Source organism: Phaenicophaeus curvirostris, chromosome 3 (assembly GCF_032191515.1).
Source record: "Phaenicophaeus curvirostris isolate KB17595 chromosome 3, BPBGC_Pcur_1.0, whole genome shotgun sequence".
NCBI classification, from domain to species: Eukaryota; Metazoa; Chordata; class Aves; order Cuculiformes; family Cuculidae; genus Phaenicophaeus; species Phaenicophaeus curvirostris.
The window spans coordinates 40,896,755-40,920,533 of NC_091394.1; the positions used below are offsets into that span (position 1 = coordinate 40,896,755).

General features: G+C 37.8%; 2 protein-coding genes across 2 annotated transcripts in view; one reads left to right on the plus strand and one right to left on the minus strand.

Moving 5' to 3' along the window:
- MRS2 (magnesium transporter MRS2) overlaps positions 1-23,779 on the plus strand; it is a 460,047-nt gene that overhangs the window by 393,772 nt on the left and 42,496 nt on the right. The window lies entirely within an intron of this gene.
- The window catches only part of DCDC2 (doublecortin domain containing 2), a 53,283-nt gene that overhangs the window by 13,273 nt on the left and 16,231 nt on the right, over positions 1-23,779 (minus strand). Inside the window, exons 3-7 of the mRNA XM_069853090.1 lie at positions 17,999-18,075; positions 17,754-17,885; positions 14,370-14,516; positions 13,232-13,286; positions 11,287-11,488 (exon numbers count right to left, since the gene is read on the minus strand). Of these exons, the coding sequence (XP_069709191.1) occupies positions 11,287-11,488; positions 13,232-13,286; positions 14,370-14,516; positions 17,754-17,885; positions 17,999-18,075 (613 nt within the window). The remainder of the gene's footprint in view (positions 1-11,286; positions 11,489-13,231; positions 13,287-14,369; positions 14,517-17,753; positions 17,886-17,998; positions 18,076-23,779) is intronic.

Here is a 23,779-nt window from a genome sequence, read left to right on the forward strand (position 1 = left end):
AAGCCAAGATGCCATTGGCCTTCTTGGCCACCTGGGCACACTGCTGGCTCATGTTCAGTCGGCTGTTAACCAACACACCCAGGTCCCTCTCCTCCAGGCAGCTTTCTAGACAGACTTCTCCCAGTCTGTAGCACTGCATAGGGTTGTTGTGCCCCAAGTGCAGGACCCGGCTTTGGCCTTGTTAAACCTCATGCCATTGGACTCCGCCCAGCGGTCCAGCCTGTCCAGATCCCTTTGCAGAGCCTCCCTACCCTCCAGCAGATCGACACTTCCACCCAGCTTAGTGTCGTCCGCAAACTTGCTAAGGGTGCAAGGGTGCAAACTTGCTAAGGGTTCCTTTCTCCCTTCCCCCCAGACTGAAACCAGCCCAAAAATTAAAATCACATGTTATTCCAAACTATCTCCCTCTCTATCCATCTACCTAGAAAAGGCATTATTTTTTTGCTGATTTGTCCATGTCTAACATAATAAGTAACTATAATAAGGAAGAGGAAAAAATATTTGTGCTGTTTTGGACTGCCTTTTTTTGCCTTCATAAAAGAATGTGAACTTGATAATATCAACTGACCATGCAAATTGATCTTCATTCCTGTACACTGTTAAACAAAGAACCCTAGTGCAGCACCGAACCATTCACAGAACCACAGAAGGAGGAAAAATAATGGAATACAAAAAACCCAAGTCTTCAAGAAATCCGGAGTCCACCTGCAGAAAAAGTCATCATTGAGTGCTCTGGAAGTTAGTTTTCCAGTTACATCCTTGCTACTGCAAGAGCCAAGGAAACAGTTTACCCTGGCAATAAAATTCTGAGGCATACCATACCACGGCAAATGGCTAACAGTAGGGGAGGTGCCAGCTTATTCAGAAGGCCTTGTATATCTATGGACAGGCCACTGACCAGAGCACCAGAAATAAAGGCTGTTCTCACAATTTGAAACGAAGAAGCAAAAATAGAACCTTCCCACTATGCTTCAAGATCTATATAACTTGTCCTCTGAAAGTACTGGCGCTTGACCCACAGAGATCTTAGTATAATTTGTTGGATTCTTATCTTAAACACCTCACACACCTTGAAAAAAGGTCCCATTTTCATACTTAGCATGGAAATAATAATCTCCTTTTCTTAATTTTGGTTTTATTTCATGTGGACTACTAAGTATAATGCATCAGTTGTAGTATGCTCCATTGAAACCAAGTAAGTATGGCAGTATGGTAAATCTTGGACAATTACTTGGGGTTGTTAAGCCCAGAGAAGAGAAGGGTCTGAGGAGACCTTATAGCAACTTTCCAGTAAATGAAGGGGGCCTACAAGAGAGCCGGGGAATGGACTGTTCACAAAGGCTTCTAGTGATAGGACTAGGGGGCAATGGGTATAAAATGGGAGAGGATCAGATTTAGACTAGACTTAAGGAAGAATTTCTTGACTATGAGAGTGGTGAGGCACTGGCACATGTTACCCAGGAAAGATCTGGATGTCCCATCTCTGGAGGTGTTCAAGGCCAGTCTGGATGGGGCCTTGAGAAGCCTGGTCTAGTGGGATGTGTCCTTGCCCATGGCATGGGGGTTGGAACTATATGATTTCTAAGGTCCTTTCCAACCCAAACTACTCTATGATTCCATGACAATCTCTGTGTACCTGTCTGTTGTGTTTTGAGTCTTGCCTAAATGACTTCATTTTCTGAAAGTTAACTGCATGTTTTCCAGACAGTTTCTCTCTAGAATTGATAACATGGGACATTGGTAAGCAGAAAAGCATTGCTTATATTTATTCCTATAGAAACCAAGGCCATCCTCGACTTTGTGAAAAAGCGCCACACTTGCAAGGAAGGGCGGACAGGACAGGTGACCCTAAACCAACCAACAGAATATTGCATTCCATATACATCATACTCCATAGAAAATAGAGAGATCACAAGGGTCTTGCCCTCTACTGTGTCGGTGGATGTCTGGCAAGAACCTCGTCTTTCTGGTCACTCCTGATCCCAGATCTGTATGTTCCTGAATCCATTTCCTGAATCCAGGTCCCTCCTAGCTGTGGACCCATCCCCTTGTGTTTGCTCTGCAGCATTTGTGGTGACAAGGTCATCGAGGGATGGGCTGGGTGTGCAATCTCATATATTTGTATCTATTTTATTACTTTCTAATTATTTTCATCATTATTATTACTACTATTATTATTATTTCATTAAAGCTGTAGTTATCATTGCCAGCTTGCAAGTTTTCCTCTCATTTTCCTTTCCACTTTCCCTGGGGGCTGGGGGAAGAGAATTGAAAGCCCAACTGCACGGTTTCAGCTGCTGAAATTAGCTGGATCAGGGCTAAACCATGACATTACCTCATTACAGATCTCCTTTGCCAAGACAGGTTTATTTGACAAATTCAGTAATAAAAACATGGAGTGGTTGAGAGTAGTAACAAAACACATCTGAATGGGTGTTACTTGTACTTGTTCAAATAATCAGTGCACTTCATATCTCCCCTTATTCTGATCTCTGTCAGAGACAGAAGGTTCTGTTTCCCTTACCTGATATTATCATTGTTACCTCTCATCATAGACATTCAACTGAGAAATAATTACCCCCACATTTTGAGAGGAAAATGTGGTGTATTCCTTGACAGCCACCATGATGACTGTCCTATACTCAAGGCATTCTCTTAAGTGACTATGAAAATAAATTTGTCCTAGATTTCTTGTCTCATGGAACTACAGAAAGTCAAGCAATATAAAACAGAGAAGTGCCTTTAATATCACCATCACTCCATTACAGCTCTGTAATAACACCTTTGCCTTCAAGATCCTCAAGTCTTTCAACCAAAATGGGGGTTGTCTGGCCTGTAGGAGTACAAGGACTTTGGTGCAGATTGTAATTCTCAACAGGTTCTTTTCCCAGAGGGCAAAAGAAGAGGTACCAGGGAGATGAACATTCGTTGGCCCTGAAGGCCAAATCCACAACATTCATCTAAAGACCTGAGGATTCTCAGTTCTAAAGCATCTCTCCTTAGAAGAGTAGATCATCCTCAGGGCTATGCTATGAATATCCTAACACAAGTAGATAGATGTGCAGTAATATCTAAAACCTTAATCATGAAGCCAGGAGGGTGTGAGGAAGAGGAAAGAAGACACTAAATTTCTACCCAGGTCATGCAACCAGCTTTCCCATTCAAATTGTGTACCCAAAAAGGTAGTAACAGGGTGAATTCAACAAGCACAAATTGAAAACTCCATGGAATTTTCTCCGAGGACTTTCTAACAGTTGTCCGCTTAGAAAGCTGGTCATAAATTAAATGAGATTAGTTGAAAAGTGTTCTGCACAACCTTCCAGCATCCCTCAAGGATACCTGTGTTGATTGCCTTGCATGGAAAACAAGTTGTAGATGCCAAAACTAAATGGCAGGATGCAACAGGAAATAACAGCAACCAGAATTCACAAAGAAACCAACCTTAAATGGCAGGTTTTTCAGACAAAATGGAAAAATTAGTCCACTTTCAGAACAGTGATATTCTTTGCAGAAAACAAGTACTTAAAGAATAACATATAACAACTGCATACAACACAAAAAAAAAAGTAGTTATTTGGTTTCTGAAAGGCTGGCAGAAATGATTTGTTGTCAGAAAATGAAAAGAAAAATTAAGGAAATAAGAAAATTGGCAACAAAGGGGAAATTAATTATCTGCCTCTGCAGAAACATGAGTAAAGAGGATAAATGTCCAAAACACATGTACCATTAATAGTCAGGGAAGGAAGAAAAACACTTAGGTCTGAAATGTGTCAAAACAAATAAAGAAAAAAAAATACACTAACTGAAAAATTGGAAAGTTGTAACACTTGAACAAATAAAAAACTGCAAAGAATACAGCAAGGAATTAAATTAGTCTTATATTAGGACACACAACTCTTCTTTTTGTACCAAAGGTAAAAAGAAATAAAAAAATGCAAAATAATCTACAAAACTTAAATTGATTAAATCAAGCATTGAGAAAATAGCTGAAAGTGTAAACATTATTAGTATTGCTAATTTACTTGAGCCAGAAATATTTACAATTTTTGCATGTAAATTTACTACTATCCGGAGGAGGTCAGATGAGGGAGAGGCCAACATGTGACAGTAAGCACCGCTTATGTCAATATGCCAAGCAAAATATGAATAAGAGTCTCCTAATCTTCTGTGAAGAGACAGGAATTTTTCAGGGTTTGTGAGTTACAGTGTGAAAACATACGTCTTGAGCTGAAAATCACCACTGGTTTTCATACCCTATACAGAGATGAGTGAGGTAGCCTAAATAAACATATCCTATTATTTCTGATTATTTTAAAGCAAGGTCATGTTCCGTAGAATTCGGTCAAGAAGAAGAAAGAAGTACCTGCAGAAGGGCAAAGAACAGATTTCAGGAGGGAAACTGGAAATGATATGCAGAAGCTGGAGGACATGGACACAGAGGATGATGATTAATGTTAGAAGGAAGGTGTTGAATGAAGAACCGTACAAAGGCAAATGGGAAGATGACGTGATATGGTTGGAAATTAAAGGAAGGAATGTGGTCCAGCGCGCTGGCAGGAATATGCAGTATCAAAGCAGAGGCTTGAAAGAATGAGAAGGTACCCATGCCAACTTAAGTTTTTTAAAGGAATATTACTTCAAGGAAAGCCTGAGAAGAGGAATATCATTTATTAGCACCTATCTGCAATAGCCAAGGATCTTCATCTTCAGACTTATCCACACTGCCCTGTCCCCTTACCCGTGCCAGCAACGGTGGCTTTGCAGCCCCCAAGTATACTGATCATTCCAGGAGAATTTTCTACATATGTTATACTTCTGGCTGATCTCCTAATAGGTACAGAGCAGATGAATTGTCAGCAACAGCAAATTTATAAACGTCCAGAACATTCTCACTAACAATATTTTACCGAATGCATATTACTGGTTGTATCAATACACAGATGTTCAGTGCATTGTGCAGTCAGTTCGGTAGCTACAGAAAGAAGCAAGGAATTGGTGTACATACAAACCTTGCCTAAAGTGCAAAGATCATTTTCTGTCTCATGCCATTCAGTATTTCACTGGAATCCTTCTGAATACTTGGATAAACAGGAAAGATGTATGACTTCAGTAAATAGGATTGAGTTATACATTGAACTAACTCAGAAGAAAGATACAGTTTTTAAATAATTAAGCATAGCAATTAACAGATCTTGTATAGGCTCCTTTCCTAACCAGTGCTAACTGTAAAACATTTATTGCAGCACAGATTACAACATTATACAGTCATTAACACATTTCAGATTTTAAAATGATTGAAGTCTAGCAGTAGGGATAAAAAAACTGTTGTAATAGTAACCTGCCCTGATTATTTTATGGAAATCAGAGGCATTTACTAACTGCAAGCTCTGTATGTAAGCGAGGAAGTTAATATGACTTACCACAGAGGGTGCCTCGTAAAAATGTTAAGTCAAATTAAAAACAAAATGTAAAAAAACCTTTGGCTCATTAAATGGAATAGATTGCTATGAAAAACAGGGAGAACATTTCTGGGGTTTGGGTGGCTTGTGTGTTTGGGTTTTTTTTTTTAATTTCAAAGGATTAGTGTTGCACAAGGCTCATTTCCAATAAAAAAGCACTGCTTTAGTGATAGGTTTGCATACATGTGCATGCCTGTGACTTCTGTCATCAAACAGTAATGCCATTAAAAGAGAAACCTGTAGCAATATACATATAAAACTGTTTAGAATATTAAAAGATAAGTATCCTTCTTCACCTGATACTATTGCAGCCTCAAGCTTCTAAAGAATTAGTTCCTCTCTTCAGAAATTATTGAATTTCTAATCAGATTTTGCATCATTATAGATTGCTTACATCTGACTACCTCAACAGAAACTGCAAAAGTTTTTTCTAGAGGTTGACCTTGTTTGCAGCAGTCTCCTTTACTGATAAGAAATGTGGTAATGCAAAGGAAAAACTTCCTTGGTCAGGTGCAATTGCTCATCCGTCTGTATAAATAGCTGCAAAAATAAGGACGGTATAATAATATGAGACTTTTTCTTCCTTCTCTCTGCTTTGGCCATTCACTGCATTTATTTTCTAAACATCTAATTTATTCACATTTTTATTACAAATTACAGATCATTAAGACTATTTGCATTTTGAAATTAATAAAGCAACTCCCATACAGCCATACCTTTTTAATTCCATGTCTGTTTCAAAACTCAGCCTTCTCTTAGATACATGTGGGCTCTAAGGGCTAAAATGTCACAGAGAAAATGCAAAAGCCCTGAAACATCTGTCCTGGTCCAGTCTTTCCAAACTACAGTACAACTACATTCCATCCTGCAGCGAGCTAAGCAACATGGTTTTCCTGCTGCCAAGTGCTATTTCCCTGCTTTATATTTTACAATGTATTCATTTTACTAAAAGCAAACCCAAAGAAATTCACCATATACTCAGAGGAAGAAGATGCAAGGTGCATCATCTTAGTTGCCCACTGGCATTAGTATATTCTGGCTATTGTGATTTAGCACTGTAACAACATGAACTAACAACAACAAGTGTTCTCATTTTATCTCCTGTTATGTGAGGAGTAAGTCTACGGGTCCTGTAAAGTCTCCACAAATAAGAAACAAGATGACATCTCTCTCTTCAACACAATTTTTGCCTGCTTTAACAATGCAGCAGAGATATGGCCTATGTGTCTATGTATTAACTATAGATAGGTTCTTAATCTTAGAAGTTATCAGCAAGAAAACAAGAACAACAGTTTTAGCTCACAATGCACAGCAGATAATCAGCAGTTCAGGTTTATACTCTTTGACAAGGTCACAACTTCATTGAAAGTAATTCAGAACACGATTGCAGGAGCAACTAGAATACTTCATATTCTGTGCAGCTTTCTCTTTAGTTACAAGTTGGCCTTTTACTTCCATTTTTAGCTAATAGCAAAATCAGGGAATTGAAATGACTCCTAACTGCAAAGACCTCAATAGTCAAAACTAGATCTGAAAAACAGTGTAGTGGCTCAGCCCATCTCCAGTATAGTACATTTTCAGATCATAGCAAGAACTCAAACTCCATATTCTATTACCACTAGAACTTGTTTTATAGTTTGGGTGGGGCATTACTTTGCAAGCCATATGACCCCAACTAAAATACTGTCTTTGAATGAAATAGCCTATAAAAGTGAGTGTTCCCTTACAAGAATTTTCTATTATACTTCTGAATTTGCTGCTTTCATACTCAGCTTCCTACAGCATGTTATTTATAGATTGTGGTGCAAAGCAAAAAAAAAAAGTTTTGATTTTTGGTTTTGTTTTCAAACCTTAAATCAAGATGCTGATCATTAAATGTGCCTTTGGTGTTACATTCACAAGCCCAAACTCTGCTGAAACAGCTGTGCCAGTCTAAGCTCTAAACATCACATTTCCAGGTGCAATTACCATTGTATATAATATATTCAATACTATTTAGATTTCTACAAGTGAAATGAGAGTCCAATGAGAGCATTAATAGTATGCCTGGATTTGCTCTAAGAAGTGGTGAATTTAAATCTTGCACAAAAAGCTTTCAACATTAAGAAATTCTTTAATCATCTTGATTTGAGAGGATTATGACATGAATCAGCTGTCATACGAATGGCATGCTGGTGAAATTCTCAGTGTATTAAAAAAACATTCAAAGTAAATACATGACTATCCCAGCTAAACTCTGTTGGAAGATTAGGTTAAGCTTTAAATACGCTATGAGCATAATTTTCCAGAAACAATCACTTTCAAACAGTCTGGCACTCAAAAGAGAGGATATTCCATATAACTGCTAAAACTGGCAGGGAAAAGGACAGCAAAGAATATGGAATACATTATCTGCTATGAATATTTTCTTATCTCTTTCAGTACTCTCCTATCTGTGCATGTGTAAACTCACTGTACAGTTTATTGGTTTCAGATTAAAACAAATTAATCCCTCATCAGTGATAGCCAAATGCAGTCAACTAAAAAGCCAAGAATCCTTCTTACTGTCCATCAGGAATATATAAAATAAAAATCATATGGTCATAGAATGGTTTGGGCTGGAATGGACCTTAAAGATCATCTAGATCCAACCTCTCTGCCATAGGCAGGGACACCTTCCTCTAGGTCAGGTTGCTCAAACATACATCCAACCTGTCCTTGAACACCTTCAGAGATGGGGCATCCACGACTTCTTTGGGCAAACTGTGCCAGGACCTCACCACCCTCACAATAATAAAAAAAAAAGCTTCCTAATATGTAAATCTCAACTTCTTCAGCTTAAAACCATTACCCCTCATTCTATCACTTCACTCCCTGATAAAGAGCCCCTCCCCATCTTTCCTGTAGTCTCCCTTCAACAATAGGAAGGCTGCTATCTCCCTAGAGCCTTCTCTTCTGTTGCCTGAACAACCTGAACAACTCTCTCAGCCTGTCATCATATGGGAGATGCTCCAGCCTTCTGACCTGGACTTGCTCCAGCAGCTCCATGTCCTTCCTGTGCTGAGGACTCCAGAACTGAACACAGTACTGCCAGTGAGTTCACATCACCACTTGGGGCCTGCTAATTCAGCCTAGAGACTTCATCTCCCTTAGCAAGTGCCTGCATGGCCAGCTAGGTCTATCTAGACTTGCAGAACAGCACAAAAAGTATCCATCCATTCTCACCTCTGCTAGCAGGTCTTTGTACACAGAGGATAGACAGAGGAGCATAGAAAGAACAGAAGAACTTCTCTTAACATACACTTTAGCTGAAACCAGAGAACTGGCTACCTTGAATACCTTCTCCTAATTACCCAAGGAGTAATTGTACCCTAATTACAAAACATGGGAAAGCTTAAGAGAGAAACAAGCAGTCACTTCCTCAATAGACCTAGTGGATTTCCAACCATTTCTGTCAGCGGGTGGAGCAGCAATAGCGCTAAATATGGTGTGGTAAATATCTCCTTGTATTTGTCCACTATCTGCCAAGGTAACATTTGTCTCTTAGTCACCGCCTGCTGAAAGGACAAAGAAACTATTGCTGCTTCAAGTACTCTTCCTTCTGCTGGGAAATGAAAGAAAGTAATCATAAACCTCTGATAACCTAATGCAAGGCCAACAAAGGCAAAGAAATAAATCCTCTCACCTTGGCAAGAGGGGTCTGTTGGTTTCCAGTGAACATCTGTAGAAACTTACAGAAATCCTCAGGCCAGAAAAAAGTAGCATACAGAAAACCACAATAATGGCACTATATCTTACAAGAAAATTTATGTGGCTTGGCTGTTCTTAATCTAAGAGGTCTGACTGAGATCTGCCTAGTCATAAGTAGAGGTTCAGAGCAGTTCAGTACTCTGAACAGGAGACTAGATCAGAACATGAGGATTTTGAGCTCTGCATAAAGAATTCTACATCAGCATTTCCCAAGAGAAGTAAAAATAAACAAAAACTAGGAAGAAAACATATGAACAATTGAAGGTGTCCAGGGTAGACAACTGCCTAAATGTAAAAGCCTTTCGCTGCATTCTTTGCACCTTACATATTCATAGACTCCCTAGGTTGAAAAAGACCTTTGTGATACCATACGTGTCCACTATTGAATCATGTCCCTAAGGAAATAATTCTGTGCCTTTAAAAATAGCAAGCCAAGCATTCAAAGCCCTCTAAGAGGGGTAGTCTCTGGTAGTCTTTCCCTCACATGTTTTTAGGATGCACCATTCAATCTGCAAAAAGTGGAGATGATTTCAGGAAGAATATATTTGGTCATTCCATGAGTTAGAAAGGGCAAATTACTTTTGTTATAATCCTATTATATGATAATATAACCATCATTGTTCAGTAAGAAAACAAACCTGACCAAAAAGAGTTCACTAAAATTATGTCCACTTACCAGCAAAAGAATAGAAAGGTATTTGAATCAAGACTAAAATTAACCTGAAATTCAACAGCTTACTCTTGAAAAGACAATTATTTTACAGAAGATTATATTTCATTGATCTTTTAAAGTGCAAGTTTACAAACCTGACCCTGACACAAGTAAGCCCACAGCTCATGAGTCTAGGCAAACAGACATAAAAAATTGTGCTGTTGAATGGCAAACACTGAAGTTTTAGACCGTGATTTGTTATTGCACACTTAGTTAATAGTATTTAAACAGCAGTGAAAAGACATGTCAAATGCTATGAAAAGTATAATATATTTCTCCTGACAGATATTACTTGATCTGTATTAATGACTTTTGGAACTATCACTAATGAGTAAAAACAGCCATGCCAGCATGTCAGTGCTATCAATAGTGGGGCAACAATTTTCTAGTCACAAAATAAAAAGAATGGGGGAGGGGGGAAATATCACACCATAAGGTAAGAAAAGCAGTTTCTCAAAGAGGATGTTGAAATGGTGATTTGTAAATGGTGGGATGGAACATCAACTGTAATGTGTTAGAAACAAGATCAACTAACGACCCTTATCCTTTGTCACCCAGAGTCATTGACATTGGTCACTCAGATATGGCCACACCTCAACGACTCCGAGCCAATCTAATTGCATTCCCCCTGGATATGCAATAAGATTCCCGGAATAAAGTACAGTTGCCATTTCGGGGAAAATGTATGAATTTGAAAACAATTCTGTGTATAAATTTTCTGTGAAATCACTGCTCAGGAGAAGCACTCTGAGGACAAATCCTGAGTCTTCTCCAGCGCTGAATAAAGTGTACCTGCCTTAATGGTTAAATTAAACTATTAAGCATAAGTTTCAATGTTTACAACTGCATTTCTAAATTGCTGCCGCAGCATGATAGGGAAGAAATTCTGAAAATACCTGCACCAGCTGTATGATTAGCCTCAGCAGCTATCAGCTAACTGGAGTTAGTGTTTGTCTTATTCCCCCAGGGTCTAGTCATTTTGTTGCTCAAAACAACACAGCTAACCAGGGGTCCTCAGGGACAGCAAGGTCCTTTGAGCAGACCAGCTCCTTTTCTTTATAATTTTGCAGTGTAGAACAGTGGGGAGATGGTCAAAATATGTTATCTATTATGCTTTTATCAAAACTACAGCAACAGGACCACCTTAATTTAACTGCTGAGGTACACTAAATATCATACACAGCTTCCTCTGGTGTGAAAATGAAGCCAGGAATGTAGTAGTTATACGTAACTATATTTCCTAGGCAGAAAAACTTTTGCAAATTCAGTTAGCCAGAGTAAATGGATGATTTGAGAGCTACACAAGCATATTATTCCACTGTTGCACTGTTTTAACTGAAGATCAAAAGCTACTATGCTACCACAGCGTTTTATCTCGGTACTGACCATTATCTTGAAGGACTCCTGTGGAAGCTGTTACTCTCACTGTCTGTTTTACTTTTGTAGAGTTATTAGAAAAGTGTCGTCTGGACACAAAATCGTCTGGATTCTGGTGGGTTTTGTCTTTCCCTTTGGGAGGTGGCGTAGTGGAACTGTTTTCTCCTGGGTCACTGGATTCAACTGTAGATTTAGACTGCCGGTCATTTCTCTGAAAAGAAGCATATGCAATTATCACTGCTGAATATGAGAAAGTTTTTTTTTTCATTTCAATATTGTTTCAGCCTTTTAATACTAAGGTTTAGGAACAGGCGTTAAAGAAGCATTTTAAGTTATAATCAGTACAGTTAAGTGATATCTTAAACTGTCCAGGAAACTGTAGCTATCTCATCACCTTACTATCTGACACAACTGAACAATGCTCTTCAATATCTCACAGAAGAGATTAACATATTTATTATAAGGAAATAATGTTTAATTTGATGACCAATACATCCCCTCTGAATTACATCCAAGGACATCATTGTTCTGTGGTGTATCTAGAAGCTGAACCAGAAAGCTGGTCCTTACTTTCACAGCTTTGAAGTACGTGTGATCTTGCATGTACTAGCCAGAGATTTTATTATTTATACATTTTTTTCTTCAGTTTAAATCTGTTCACAATCAACATCGTAAATGAATATGCTTCTTTAACAGCTCTGCTCCCAGCTGAGCGACCCCAACTCTCAGCCTGTCTTCATGGCAGAGGTGCTCCAGCCCTCCGAAGTGGATCTCATCACAACATGTTCAAACAGTTCCAATAACATCACTGCAATATTTCAGTATCTTCTAATTCAAACTGGATACTTTTACCCCCAAGCAATAATAGTGAAAAAGCGTATATTAAATTGAAGCAAAAATTTGCATGATCTATACCAGTGTGAGTGCTGCATTAGATACTTAAGGACAGTAGTACATATTCCTGTCTCAAGTTTTGACACCCGTTATCAACATGTAAAAGCTTTGGGCACTCATCTTTTATTACAAACTCAATGGAATAAAAGTGAATATCATATATTTTTTTTTAATATGCTTTTAAGCAATGGTAGAAAATGCAAGAAATTAGAACTATTAATAAGTTGGGTTTTTTTAAATTATAGAATTGCAAAGCTCACATTTTTAAAAAAAATCACTTGAAAGCATGTTCTTCACTGAGGTTTTATTTTCTACTTAATTTCAATAGAATGGAACAGACTTCTATTTTTTATTGCTTATTTTGTTTAGTGGCTCCAGGCTTTTTTGTTTGTAAACAGTAAATGGACATAATCAACTACCACAATTATAATGACCAACTGTGAGACTGATTCTTCCATTTTGTACTTGTATGGTAAACTGCATTTGTACAGAACTGGTGTTAACAGATAGTTACAGTCTGATTTGGCACTGTTTTGAATCCACAGTCTAATTTCATACACACATAAATAGCCATACAAAATACAAAGCAGTGGAGGCTCAAGCTCTATATCATTGGTCAGCTAGGACAAAATATATCAGGTATGAAACTATTTTAGGGCTTTATTCAGACTCAATATGCAGAAAGACCCTTTGCTGCAAGATGTTTTATAAAAAGGATGTTCTCCTCTTAGATGTATAATTTAAATCAATAAATAAACAAATACAAAAATACAGCTGTCGAGATTTTATTGGAAAAATGTCAAGGCAGCAGGTGATCTTTGCTATGAAAGTTTTTACAAAAATTAAAGCAGCCATCACTGCAATAATATTTTCTCAGATTTCTTTTGTCTAACTGATGCTGCAAATAGCTACAGATTCATCAAGCTTTAATAAGCATACCACCAGGTGGCTGTGGATTCTTTCTCTTCAGATTTAATTAAAACCCAAAGGAGAGGGACTTTCCATCCGCCAAAATTAAGCAAAATGACAAACAAACTTTATTATGGCACTTGATACTTACACTGCCTTTAGATTTTCGAGATCCCAGAATTGGAGGTAGTACCGAGGTTTTAGACCTGCAGAAATAAGCCATATCTTAGTATTGTGTGCGCTGCCACGATTATAGACACTATGAATCTATAACCAAATCAGACAATACCAAAGTGACTATGGCAACAGTTAATTGTTTTATTCATTGCATGTTTTTGCTAGGAATCACTCATTTCTCTTCACTAGACTATATTTAAATGCATAAGCATTAACTTAGTCAAATGCATTACATTTCCCCACAATGAATATTTCATATTCCTAAAATCTGCAGGGCAGTAGCAAGAGTACTACTACATGAAAGATCTTATCATAGTTACAAGGATCAACAAAATACAACAAATGGCCAACAATTTCAACAAAATTGTGTTTACACCAAGTGATCAACCTATAACAGCTTTTCACCATTCTTAAATTCCTTTGTCACAAATGCTGTTTCTCAAAATACTTTCAAGTTATTTACATTGTCTAAGATTGCTCACTAAAAATAAAATAATAAAAAGCACACCCCAATTTATTTGGGGACAAAATATGGGACAAATACTCTAAACTACACCAGTTTGTGGGACAAATTTGCATTTATTTCCATAAAATGGCTCCAAATTTTCATAGTTTCCAAAGATATTAAAAGTCCAAGTTTCTCTTTATAGACACCCAGCTTAGAAAATTATAAAGTTATAATTTTACCTTACAAAAAATATAGCCAAATGTAAAGCATTCTTAAGCGAATACATATTCCACAAAACATTACCAAGCAAGGGTGGATCTAGATTGATGTAGCTCCACCTAATCTCATTCAGCTGCATATGTTTGTATTCCAGGAAAAAACAAATTAAGCAAAGTCAAAATAATCCTTTCTTTGATATGAATTTTGTGATACATGATCTATGGCTTCTTTATGACATGACATAGTCTTCCAAATTTCCATTTTCTCATTTTGTTTTTTATCTCAACTTTCTCACAAGTTGTCAATGAAGTTTTGCATCCATATTAACCCATCTATCCATTCCTCATGCTTGGAATGATGATTTTGTACTTTCCTGATGGTCCATCGTAAACAAATTGACATTCACAAGCACTTGACAAGTACATCACACACCTACAGAACTTACCCTGGTGGCCTTCTCATTGTAGATTTGCTAAACAGCAGTTCACCATACGGCAACTTCTTAAACTTCTCTCTACCCGCTGCAACATAAATTTGCCCATTCTCCAAGTCTGACCCACTCTGAATGAGTTTTCCATCTGAAGTGTAGAGTCTGTAATAAAAATGCTTAATATAATAAAACTTAACATTCAGTTAGGTGTATTAAGAGCATTGAAAGCTACATTAAACTTAACTCACTAAATAAAACTGAATTTCCAGATACGAAACCAAATAAAGTGCAGTGGATGCCATACAATGATGAGTCGCTACATAAAAAAACCAAAAGGCAGGGAAAGACAGAACAAAATAATGACTTAAATCACAGTTTATATAAAACTAATGATGTATGTGAAGTGACAGGGCCTGATCAACAGGCCTAAAACAATACAGGTGACCCATGGATGATCCGGATTGCATTGCTATGTGTAGTCTTTAAACTGTAACTTCTCACATTGCTATTATCAGTCAGATTGAGCTGTGCTATTCTTAACACACAGTGTGAGAAAATACATCATAGTTGCATTATGAGTAGAATTGCGCTGTGCCACTTTAATTGTAGCTTCTCCAAGGGCTTCAAATATTTTGGGAAAAAAAACAACAAAACCAAAAAAACAAAAAAAACCAGAAAACAATCCTAGCAAATAGTAAAAGCCTTAGTTGACACTGGAGTAGTGGTCTCCCTGATATATAGAAATCTCTAGGACCCGTCTGTGAATACTTCGAGCTCAAACATCAATTTAGCCAGCAAACAGCTGAATTTACTTGCAAATTTTGAATGGGAAAGCTCCAGAGAGCAAGATTTTAAAGTATCTCCCATTAAAAAAAAAAAAAAAGAGAGAGAGAGGACATCCTTAGCTGGCATATTAGAAAAGGCTCCAAAGCATGCAGTTAAATTATGTCAAGAAGTTTGGCTAATTTTGACAAAAGGCAATGGCCCGTGCAGAGTTCCTAATCTTAAGAATGTTTGGGATATTTAGGCATATGACCACTGCAAAAAGGATTGTTAAAATCAACTATGTAACTTTCAAGGAAAATGCTGCAGCAATTCCAGTAAATTAATCCTCTCAGTATCACTTGTCGCTTTGTTATCTTCCGGAAGTGCAGGCAGCGGTAGCAGTATGTGTGAGAAGGCCCCTCCTTTCTCTTCCTACATCTGCTGCTATTCTTGGGTTTTTGGGGTTTTTTTCCCCTCTTTACTTCACATGGCTCTGCCATTTTTTATGGCAAACTGCAGGAACTAACCTTGTATCTCAGCAGGTAACGCCAAATCCTAATGCTATGTGCAATTTAATTTGAATAAAAATAATGAACACCTCAGTGATTATTGTGGAAGACTCAAACAGGTTTCATTAAAATATGGGGGGATGACCCTTCAAAATGTTAATTGCGTGGTTATTTATTTGTGTTAATGACTCTAAATCAGCAACTGAAGTTTTAAAACAAACATGCTGTTTTATTTGTGTGTGTGTTCTGTGTATTGACAATAAAGGGATTCATTAGAGAGAGTGATCAAAGAAGTAAAAAGAACCTCAGCAATGATGTCATCATTGGATATGTGTTACAACAGTATGAGGTGCTATGACAGACAAAATACTCTCAGAATTTCTAAACTGAAATAAATTCCTCTATAAATCACTTAGTACTTGGGAGGTCTTTAATGACTTTTCCTGATACCTTGGAAGTGATCTATTCCATGAGTTCCTGGCACCTCTCACACCAAGTTTTACATGTCAGCTGTGGTCTGGTCCCTACACAGTAATCTGGAAAGAACAGGGAATTCATGTCCCCATGACTGAAAACCCAGGAACTGTCCAACTAATGCAGACCAAGTTGATAATATTGCTCTAATATTGTTATATCGTGTGGATCAGGAGGTTGGAACGTGGCTGTATGTAGTGGGGTAAGGCTGGGAGTTGCATTCTAACAAGAAGCTGCATATCTTAGGCACCAACAATAGCAGTAAGTGGCAACCAAAACAAAGCAATGATACAGTCTGACAAAGGCAACAGCAAAGATACAACTTGCAGGACCAATAATACCAATTCCCTGTTGACGATGCACCAGGTACTGGCCCATCAGGTTGATGAACACAATCCCAATGCACCATCTGGCAAGCAGAAGAGCTTTCTCTTGTCTCCTTTCTCATATTTCTTCCATCCCTATTCAGATGGAGATGATAATTATTTTTTTTTTAAAAAAGCCACACATGAAACTGGTTTAAGACTTGAGAACTTTATATGTCTTTTAATAACATGGAAAAGAAAAACTGCCATATATATATATACATATATATATATACAGGCTCTCATAATTCCACTTATCCTTCTTTAATGAGAAATTATATCTTCCCAGCATCAACAGTCTTAAAGGACCTTCCCTAATGATAACATCATTTCAGTAAACCCCAGCAGTTAAAATTTGTAATTTATTAAAGAACAGCAATCACTTTACTAACGTATGTATTCCTAGCATTTTGAGGAAGAGAAAATGGAAATTCAGTTAACATAAAATCAGGAAAGGGAAAGCATTAAATAGTTCAAAATGTGATGCACATTATCTTATTTTTAAAGTATTAAAACTGAGCACTGAAAGGAACTTCTTAAAAGCTGTTCTAGCTATGTAGAGAATAATTTATGCTTTCATGTAGATAATTCAGCTTCATCAAGGAGTGGCACCAAGTAATGAGAATAAAATGTGAAAGGTTTTAAAGGTGCCAAATAACCTGAGAGCAGAAAGAATTGCTGTGTTGTAAACGGTTGTTCCTTTTCTCACTTCCGAGGTGCATGAGCTGATAACCAGATCCAGAAAGCTGCAACACATGTAGGTTTACTTCACTGCAAATAAAAGTGCTAAGTAGCCAGATAATAGGAGTAAAAATATGCAAGCTGGGAGGTCTTCAAAACCCAGCAAGTCTATAACATTTTCCTTGAAATTGTTTGCCCCAATGAATTTAAAGAACTACCAGGATTAAAAGGTAACATGGATCACATCTATCATTTGCACATTCCAAACATCTTCATCAGCTTTACTGAGCTCATTTATTTTATTCAGGTCTGTAGTATTAACACTAAATACATTGCATTATTATTGTATCCCTACATGCCTGTTAACTAAATATTTAATCCAAAAATAACAGTTGAAAGAAATTGAGGTTTTCCTTTTTTAAATAGCAGTTGAAACCCAAAGGTTATTTGGAGTCAACATATTTCCATTTTGTGGCTTTTTTTTATATTTTTTTATGGTGGAATTACCCATGATGCAGGAGCAACCTATTTTATCTGCCTATGGAGTTTTAAAAACAGATCTATGCATATCCAGTGTATCTTGCAAATATCCAGCTTTCTGATACCTGTGAACAGCTCCACTTCTGAGGGTAACTTTTCCTGTAACCATTTCAAGAACATGATCCCAGTGATCCAGTGTTTTCCTGGGAATGAGAAGGCGCACTACAGGGCTAAGAACATCTCCATTAGCAATCAGGCTGAAATAAAGCAAAGTAAAATAATTTAGAGAAGCATTTTAAAACTCATCTGAACTTAAGGCAACCTCTCCTCCCCCCAAAATGACAGTTCAATAACTGAAAAATCTACTTACAAAATAGTGTAGGGCTCCTGGAGCGGTTTTCGAAACCGTGCTGACACAGTGATTCTACTGTGAGTAACCAGCTTGACCTGCAAGGACAAAAAGAACTAGAAATAACTTAGTCTTCATAATGGGAAAGGCTTTGCCCTGACAAGAACCAGCAAGGAGGGCAGGGTATCTGTAGAAAGCAGCTCCTGTTTTGAAACATGCATTTTATTCCATTCCATCTTCACGTTCTAGATAATTACTAGTGCAAATGTATATCTACATTGAGTAATAACCATAGCATAGCATACCACACCACAGTGCGGTATGGCACAACATATGGTTTCCACTGGGAGGTCAGAACTGTACGGACATCTTTGGTGACTTCTCAGCTGTTGATCGTAGAGACCCAAACAACATCCATATATGCTGATCTTGCTTTCCTAGATCTTGCTTTTCATAACTATGGCCCCTGCATCTTTAGTTCTCTCTGCTGCTACAGAATAAGTACTCTTGCTCTTGTACAGGACTTTACATTCAAATCCATCAGTTATTTATAAAGGTTGCTGAATACTACCCTCATTCTAGGGCAATGACTCATAAGTGCAGTGAATTGCCAATTTTAAGCTCTCAGAATAAGACATAGGATACTTAATTCCCAGCATTATTCCCTGCACTCTTTTGAACACACACTGTGTTGAGATCAGTCAGGTGGCTTATCATTAATGCCATTATACTAAACAAGAAGTTATGTAATACGGCCTACCTAGGATTTCCTGTTGCATTTATAAACACGTTCACATTTTTTTTCTTAAAAAAAAGGATAAAACCAAACTCCAAAATCATTAGGAAGGGGGTTTTTATTTGGGTTTGTTTTTTTTCCAATTAGTCATAATTAGCAAATCAAAATAAGGTGTCAAATCTGAACAAATGTTAAAAAGTCACAGTATATGCAAAACCAAGCTGTCTGCATTTCTGAAAAACACCATAAAAGTTTAAAGGATTAAATAGCCAGCATGCACAAATTATGCTTTCAATTAAATATACAATGTTCATTCAAACCAGCACAAATTCTGGAGGTAAAACAACTCTTTTGGAAAAAGCAACCAACAAAACCAAAGCAAAGCTGGCATTCCTTGATGTACAAACACTTCAAGTGAAGGACAGGAACAGGTAAATCTGCTGAACAAAATCTGTTTCCAATGTCTGTTGAAAAATAAGGACATTTATTCTGAATTTGATACACTTCAGCTTCTTGCCTTTCTCAAAAGCCCTTGGGAGCAGTGTAGCCCTCCCAGTCTCTCATTTTCTGAGATTCAGAGGACTTAAAAGCGTTCACTGGTCACGTACAGAGGAAGGCAGAACTAGCCTTTGCACACCATAGTGACTAAACAGAAGCAATAAGAAGCAGTAGGGGCAGGATGATCTAAAGCTCAGTGCCAAGGGATATTTTGGCCAGAGACAGCAAGAAAGATGTTACTGCTGCATCAGCAGTGCTTGTGGACGAGGCTAGGAAAGAGGCTTATGGAATAGGTGGGGACCTTTCCCTTTTTCAAGCAATTTACTAGGCAGTTTATTTAATCCTTAAGATCTATTTAGTGGATATGTGTTTGTCTTGACCTCATACAATGAGAAATCTTGTACTAGAATGTACATAAGCTATGCCTTAATGGCTAAGGTTATTGCAATTCACAGACTTGCAGTTAATTCCTGTGTGCTCTGAATGAGATGGAAGATTCACACCTTCTACTATAGGCTTAGGACGAGAGTAAGAGGTTGTTTATCACACAGATCATTCGGAGAGGGAAATTTTTGGAGACTGCCATACTTTCGGAGTTCAGCCATTCTTGCAGAAGCATTTAAAGCATGTTTTTCAGAGCATAACTGGTCATTTATGTCACCAAAAATTTTAGATGAAAATTTTCTGAATCTCTAGGAAGAAAAGGAAAACACACCTTAAACTGAAATATCTGAAAACATTTCTACTGCTATTATCAGCCACTAAAGGTTATTTGCCTAATGTAGTTAGTCCAACAGACAGCTTTCTAAAGATAATGCTACTGAAAGCCGAGGCAATACTGATTACTTCCATATCATCAGGTCCTAATATTTAAGCTCCAAATACAGGTTGCATCTGAAATGGGAATGATTTAATTTAGGCTGCCCTTACAGCTCTTGAATAACTGTTAGGTTGCCAGTCTAACCCCCCTAAAAGTATTCAATATATAACTAGTAAAGTCTTATACTGCTTTTTCTAAAAGTCGACTCCTTACCCATTCCTGATATTCACTTATATTGTTGATATATATGCTCAAGCTCCCACACAAACCGAGCAGTCCATTAAACTAAGTTTTCTGATCCAGTCTGCAGCATTCAGGTCTCAGTGATCCACACTTTCCTGGAACCAGTCAGAAAGCATTTGCTAAGCAGAAAGCAGCCCTTTATGACACTCCCAGGTGTGCCCAATTATTTAGTTGTTCTTGCAAGGTGATGAAACCATTAATTTTGGTGTAGGCTTCTCAGAAGGCCATCGTGTATGCAGCCCAGCCAACGTGCCTCTGAGAAAACAAGCAACCTGACAGATGTTAAGGGCTCATTTATTATTTGAAGGATTGTATTTCTGCCAATAACAGATACTATGGCACCAGCCTGCACAACTGTCTTTTGGGTTAATCTCTCACGGAGACACTAATCTTTCTGGCAGCTTTCTGTGCCCTAACAAATCAGCCCTGTTCTGAAACAAGCAAACTGTAGGGGTCTGTAAGATGGGACCAGCTTGGGCAGAGGCTTAATATTCGTCTTTTCTACTTAAGCATGGCCTAAACCAGAACAAAATACAAACTAATATCTCCTATATTATAAGGTGAAAAGAATACATTAATGCAATATTACATTTGCTAATGTAACATGACAAAAATCAGTGAATGGAATCTCTAAGGTGATGCTATGAAAACACCAGCAAGTATTTAGCATAGTGGATAGACAAGATCTGAGTTTCTGGGAGCTTGGAATAGAGTAGTCCAGACTATATTAAGCAGACATGGTGGCATAGAACTCTGAAGAGTCTTTTGGCACACCTGGCATGAACAGCAGGGACAAGCTTACTGCATCTTTCATGGGGTCCACATGTTCTTAGGCATATGTATAGGCCACTGCTGCTTGTCTGGAAGAGGAGCAGTAATTACAATGTTTGGGACTGCTTGCCTCCTGAAGGAAATTTTTATACCTGATTTACTTTAGGGGCCAAAATAAACTCTTTAGATTCATCTACAACACAGTGACACTCTGATGTCACAAATGAGAGAGAGGAGAAAAATATCTAAATTGTAAGAAAATTTTAAAAAATAAACAGGGGTAAGTGCCTGCATAGAGATGCTAAAAATGACCCGTGCACAATGCCTGCAGACACGCGGGCAACTACAATATAGTATAATATTGTATTCCACATTGCAGAAGAGATAACTGTCACAGATGCCCAATGTATGTTCTGGCTACAGCAGGGCATATCAAGCTCTCCAAATGCAATGGAGCAAAAACTCAGCAGAAACTAGCCTGCTCTAATACTACCTTTTTAAAAAAAAAAAACAGTTTGGCTAGATTTGTACTGCACTGTGGCTTTTCTAAAAAAGAGAGGAACAAAAGAGGAACCTGAACAGAAAAAACAGCCTGTACACCATTCTTCTAATTCACCTGAAGGTCCAGTTCTTTTTGGCATTAGTCTTCAAGTTACTATCTTGTATTGTTTAGAACAACTTTTATCTGACCAATGTTAAACTAAATAGCTACCTGTTCTAAAGTGAGCCACATAATTTCAATATACAGAAGCATACATGAATAAAGGACCAAGTGCTCAGCCACTGTAAACTAATCTAGTTCCTTTGAAGTACATGGAGGTGTACCAAACCATCCCACTAGAAGACTTGATCCAGGATTTAATTAAAGAACACATGGGTTTGCTCCTATTTTGTTTGAAAGAGGTACCACAGTGCTGCAGTGCCTGACCCCTCTGGCACCACAGAGTTACAGTTTAACAACAATGCAGTCTTGGGTGAAATTTTGTGCTTACATTAAGAAACCAGCATCACTGGACCCCTAACCCCTTTATTTTCTTTTCATTTCACTAGCTACATTTTCAGCTGATTTAAATCAGCACTTTGCCATTTATGTCAGCAATTGTAAGCAGATTTACGTTAATCAACAGTCTGGCTCCATTATGATTTTATCTTTAAATTTCACAAATTTTCAGTTTGTTTGAAAAGATGCATTCAAGGACAGCTTCCACACCCTACTGACAAATGTTGTCAGCATTTCATAATCTGTGATAAGACAGTCATCTCAGGTATTACACCACAACACAGAGCAGCAACACAAAGCATTTCCAGTTAGGGGAAGGAGAAAGCATTTGTCTCAGTTGAAATTCAGAGAAGCCTAAGGAAGGTGGAGGCTATCAATCAAAGGAGAAACTGCAAGGCAACAAAACACAGCTGGAAATACACTATGGGATCTCAGACACTCAAAACCACCATAATTTTTACCTTTCTACTCTACAAAGAATTTGTTCTTTCCCACAGTGCCCCTTACACCAGCAGCAGAATCGTTGGGGTCAGAAAGGACTTTAAAGACCATTCAGTTCCAACCGCTCTGCCATAGACAGGGACACCTCCCCACTAGGTCAGGCTGCCCAAGGCCCTGTCAAACCTGGTCTTGAACACTTCCAGGGATGCTGTATCCACAGCTTCCCTGGTCAACTTGTTCCAGTGCCTCACCACCCTCATCATGAAGGATTTCTTCTTTATGTACATGCGTATTTCTCAGAGAGGAGTTCCTACCTCTAAAATAACTTGGTAATGCACCTTGCACTCTGGGACAAAAAAAAGTAGCTAAACTCAACAAAGGCTGGGTTCTAGGAGTGAGGATCCATCCGCAGTGTTTGAGCTCTCTGTAAATACTCATATTTCAGAACACTTTCTACAGAGTCTCATAGAGCCCAGCTTTCATCTTCAGTTGTATCTCACTGTGCTTGAATTTGAGTTGCTGAATGTTAGCTGCATCTGAAAGCCTCCTATCACCCCTTTGGAAACTCAAAGCTAACATGCAGATCAGCATCTAAATGAAATATGGTAAAAAAATCCTCTTTCACAGATGCTTTATAACATTCTATGCATTTTTCTCTTACACTGAAAAATATGCTAAATATGCACAAAATTTAACAAACACAGACAAAACACTTAAACACATACAAAATATTGCACAATCTACTTTAGGTACTTACATCTTCCACTGTTGACTGTTGGCAAAAACAACATAAAAATAAAATGATCAGCAGCCAAAACATTACCTTAGGTATAGTACCATACATACAGATATGAAAAACAACTTTTTTAAGAAAACCATTCTGGATTAGTGTGCACATATCCACATGAGTATACATTTATATGAAGCATAAATATACATATACATCAATTTAATATAATTTTCATACAAAAAAGTTTATTGTGTTTATAGGCAGCTGACCAAACAAAAGACAGAAGATTAACTAAAAATACGTTACTGCTTTTTAGAACATTATGGATGGGCTTAGTGCTCGACTCAAGAGAATATTTACTCATGCAATGCTTCTAACTCAAAGCAATGTTGCATTGGGAATACAGTATTGCATATATGGCATTACAGGGAAACCATCATTGACAACAGCTATTCACGTAAGGACTCTGAGCAGCCCACACATTCGTTTGAAATACATAGAATCACTTCCTTCTTCAGTCATCTGTTAACCAGTAAAATGGAAAAACCATAATCACTAAAATA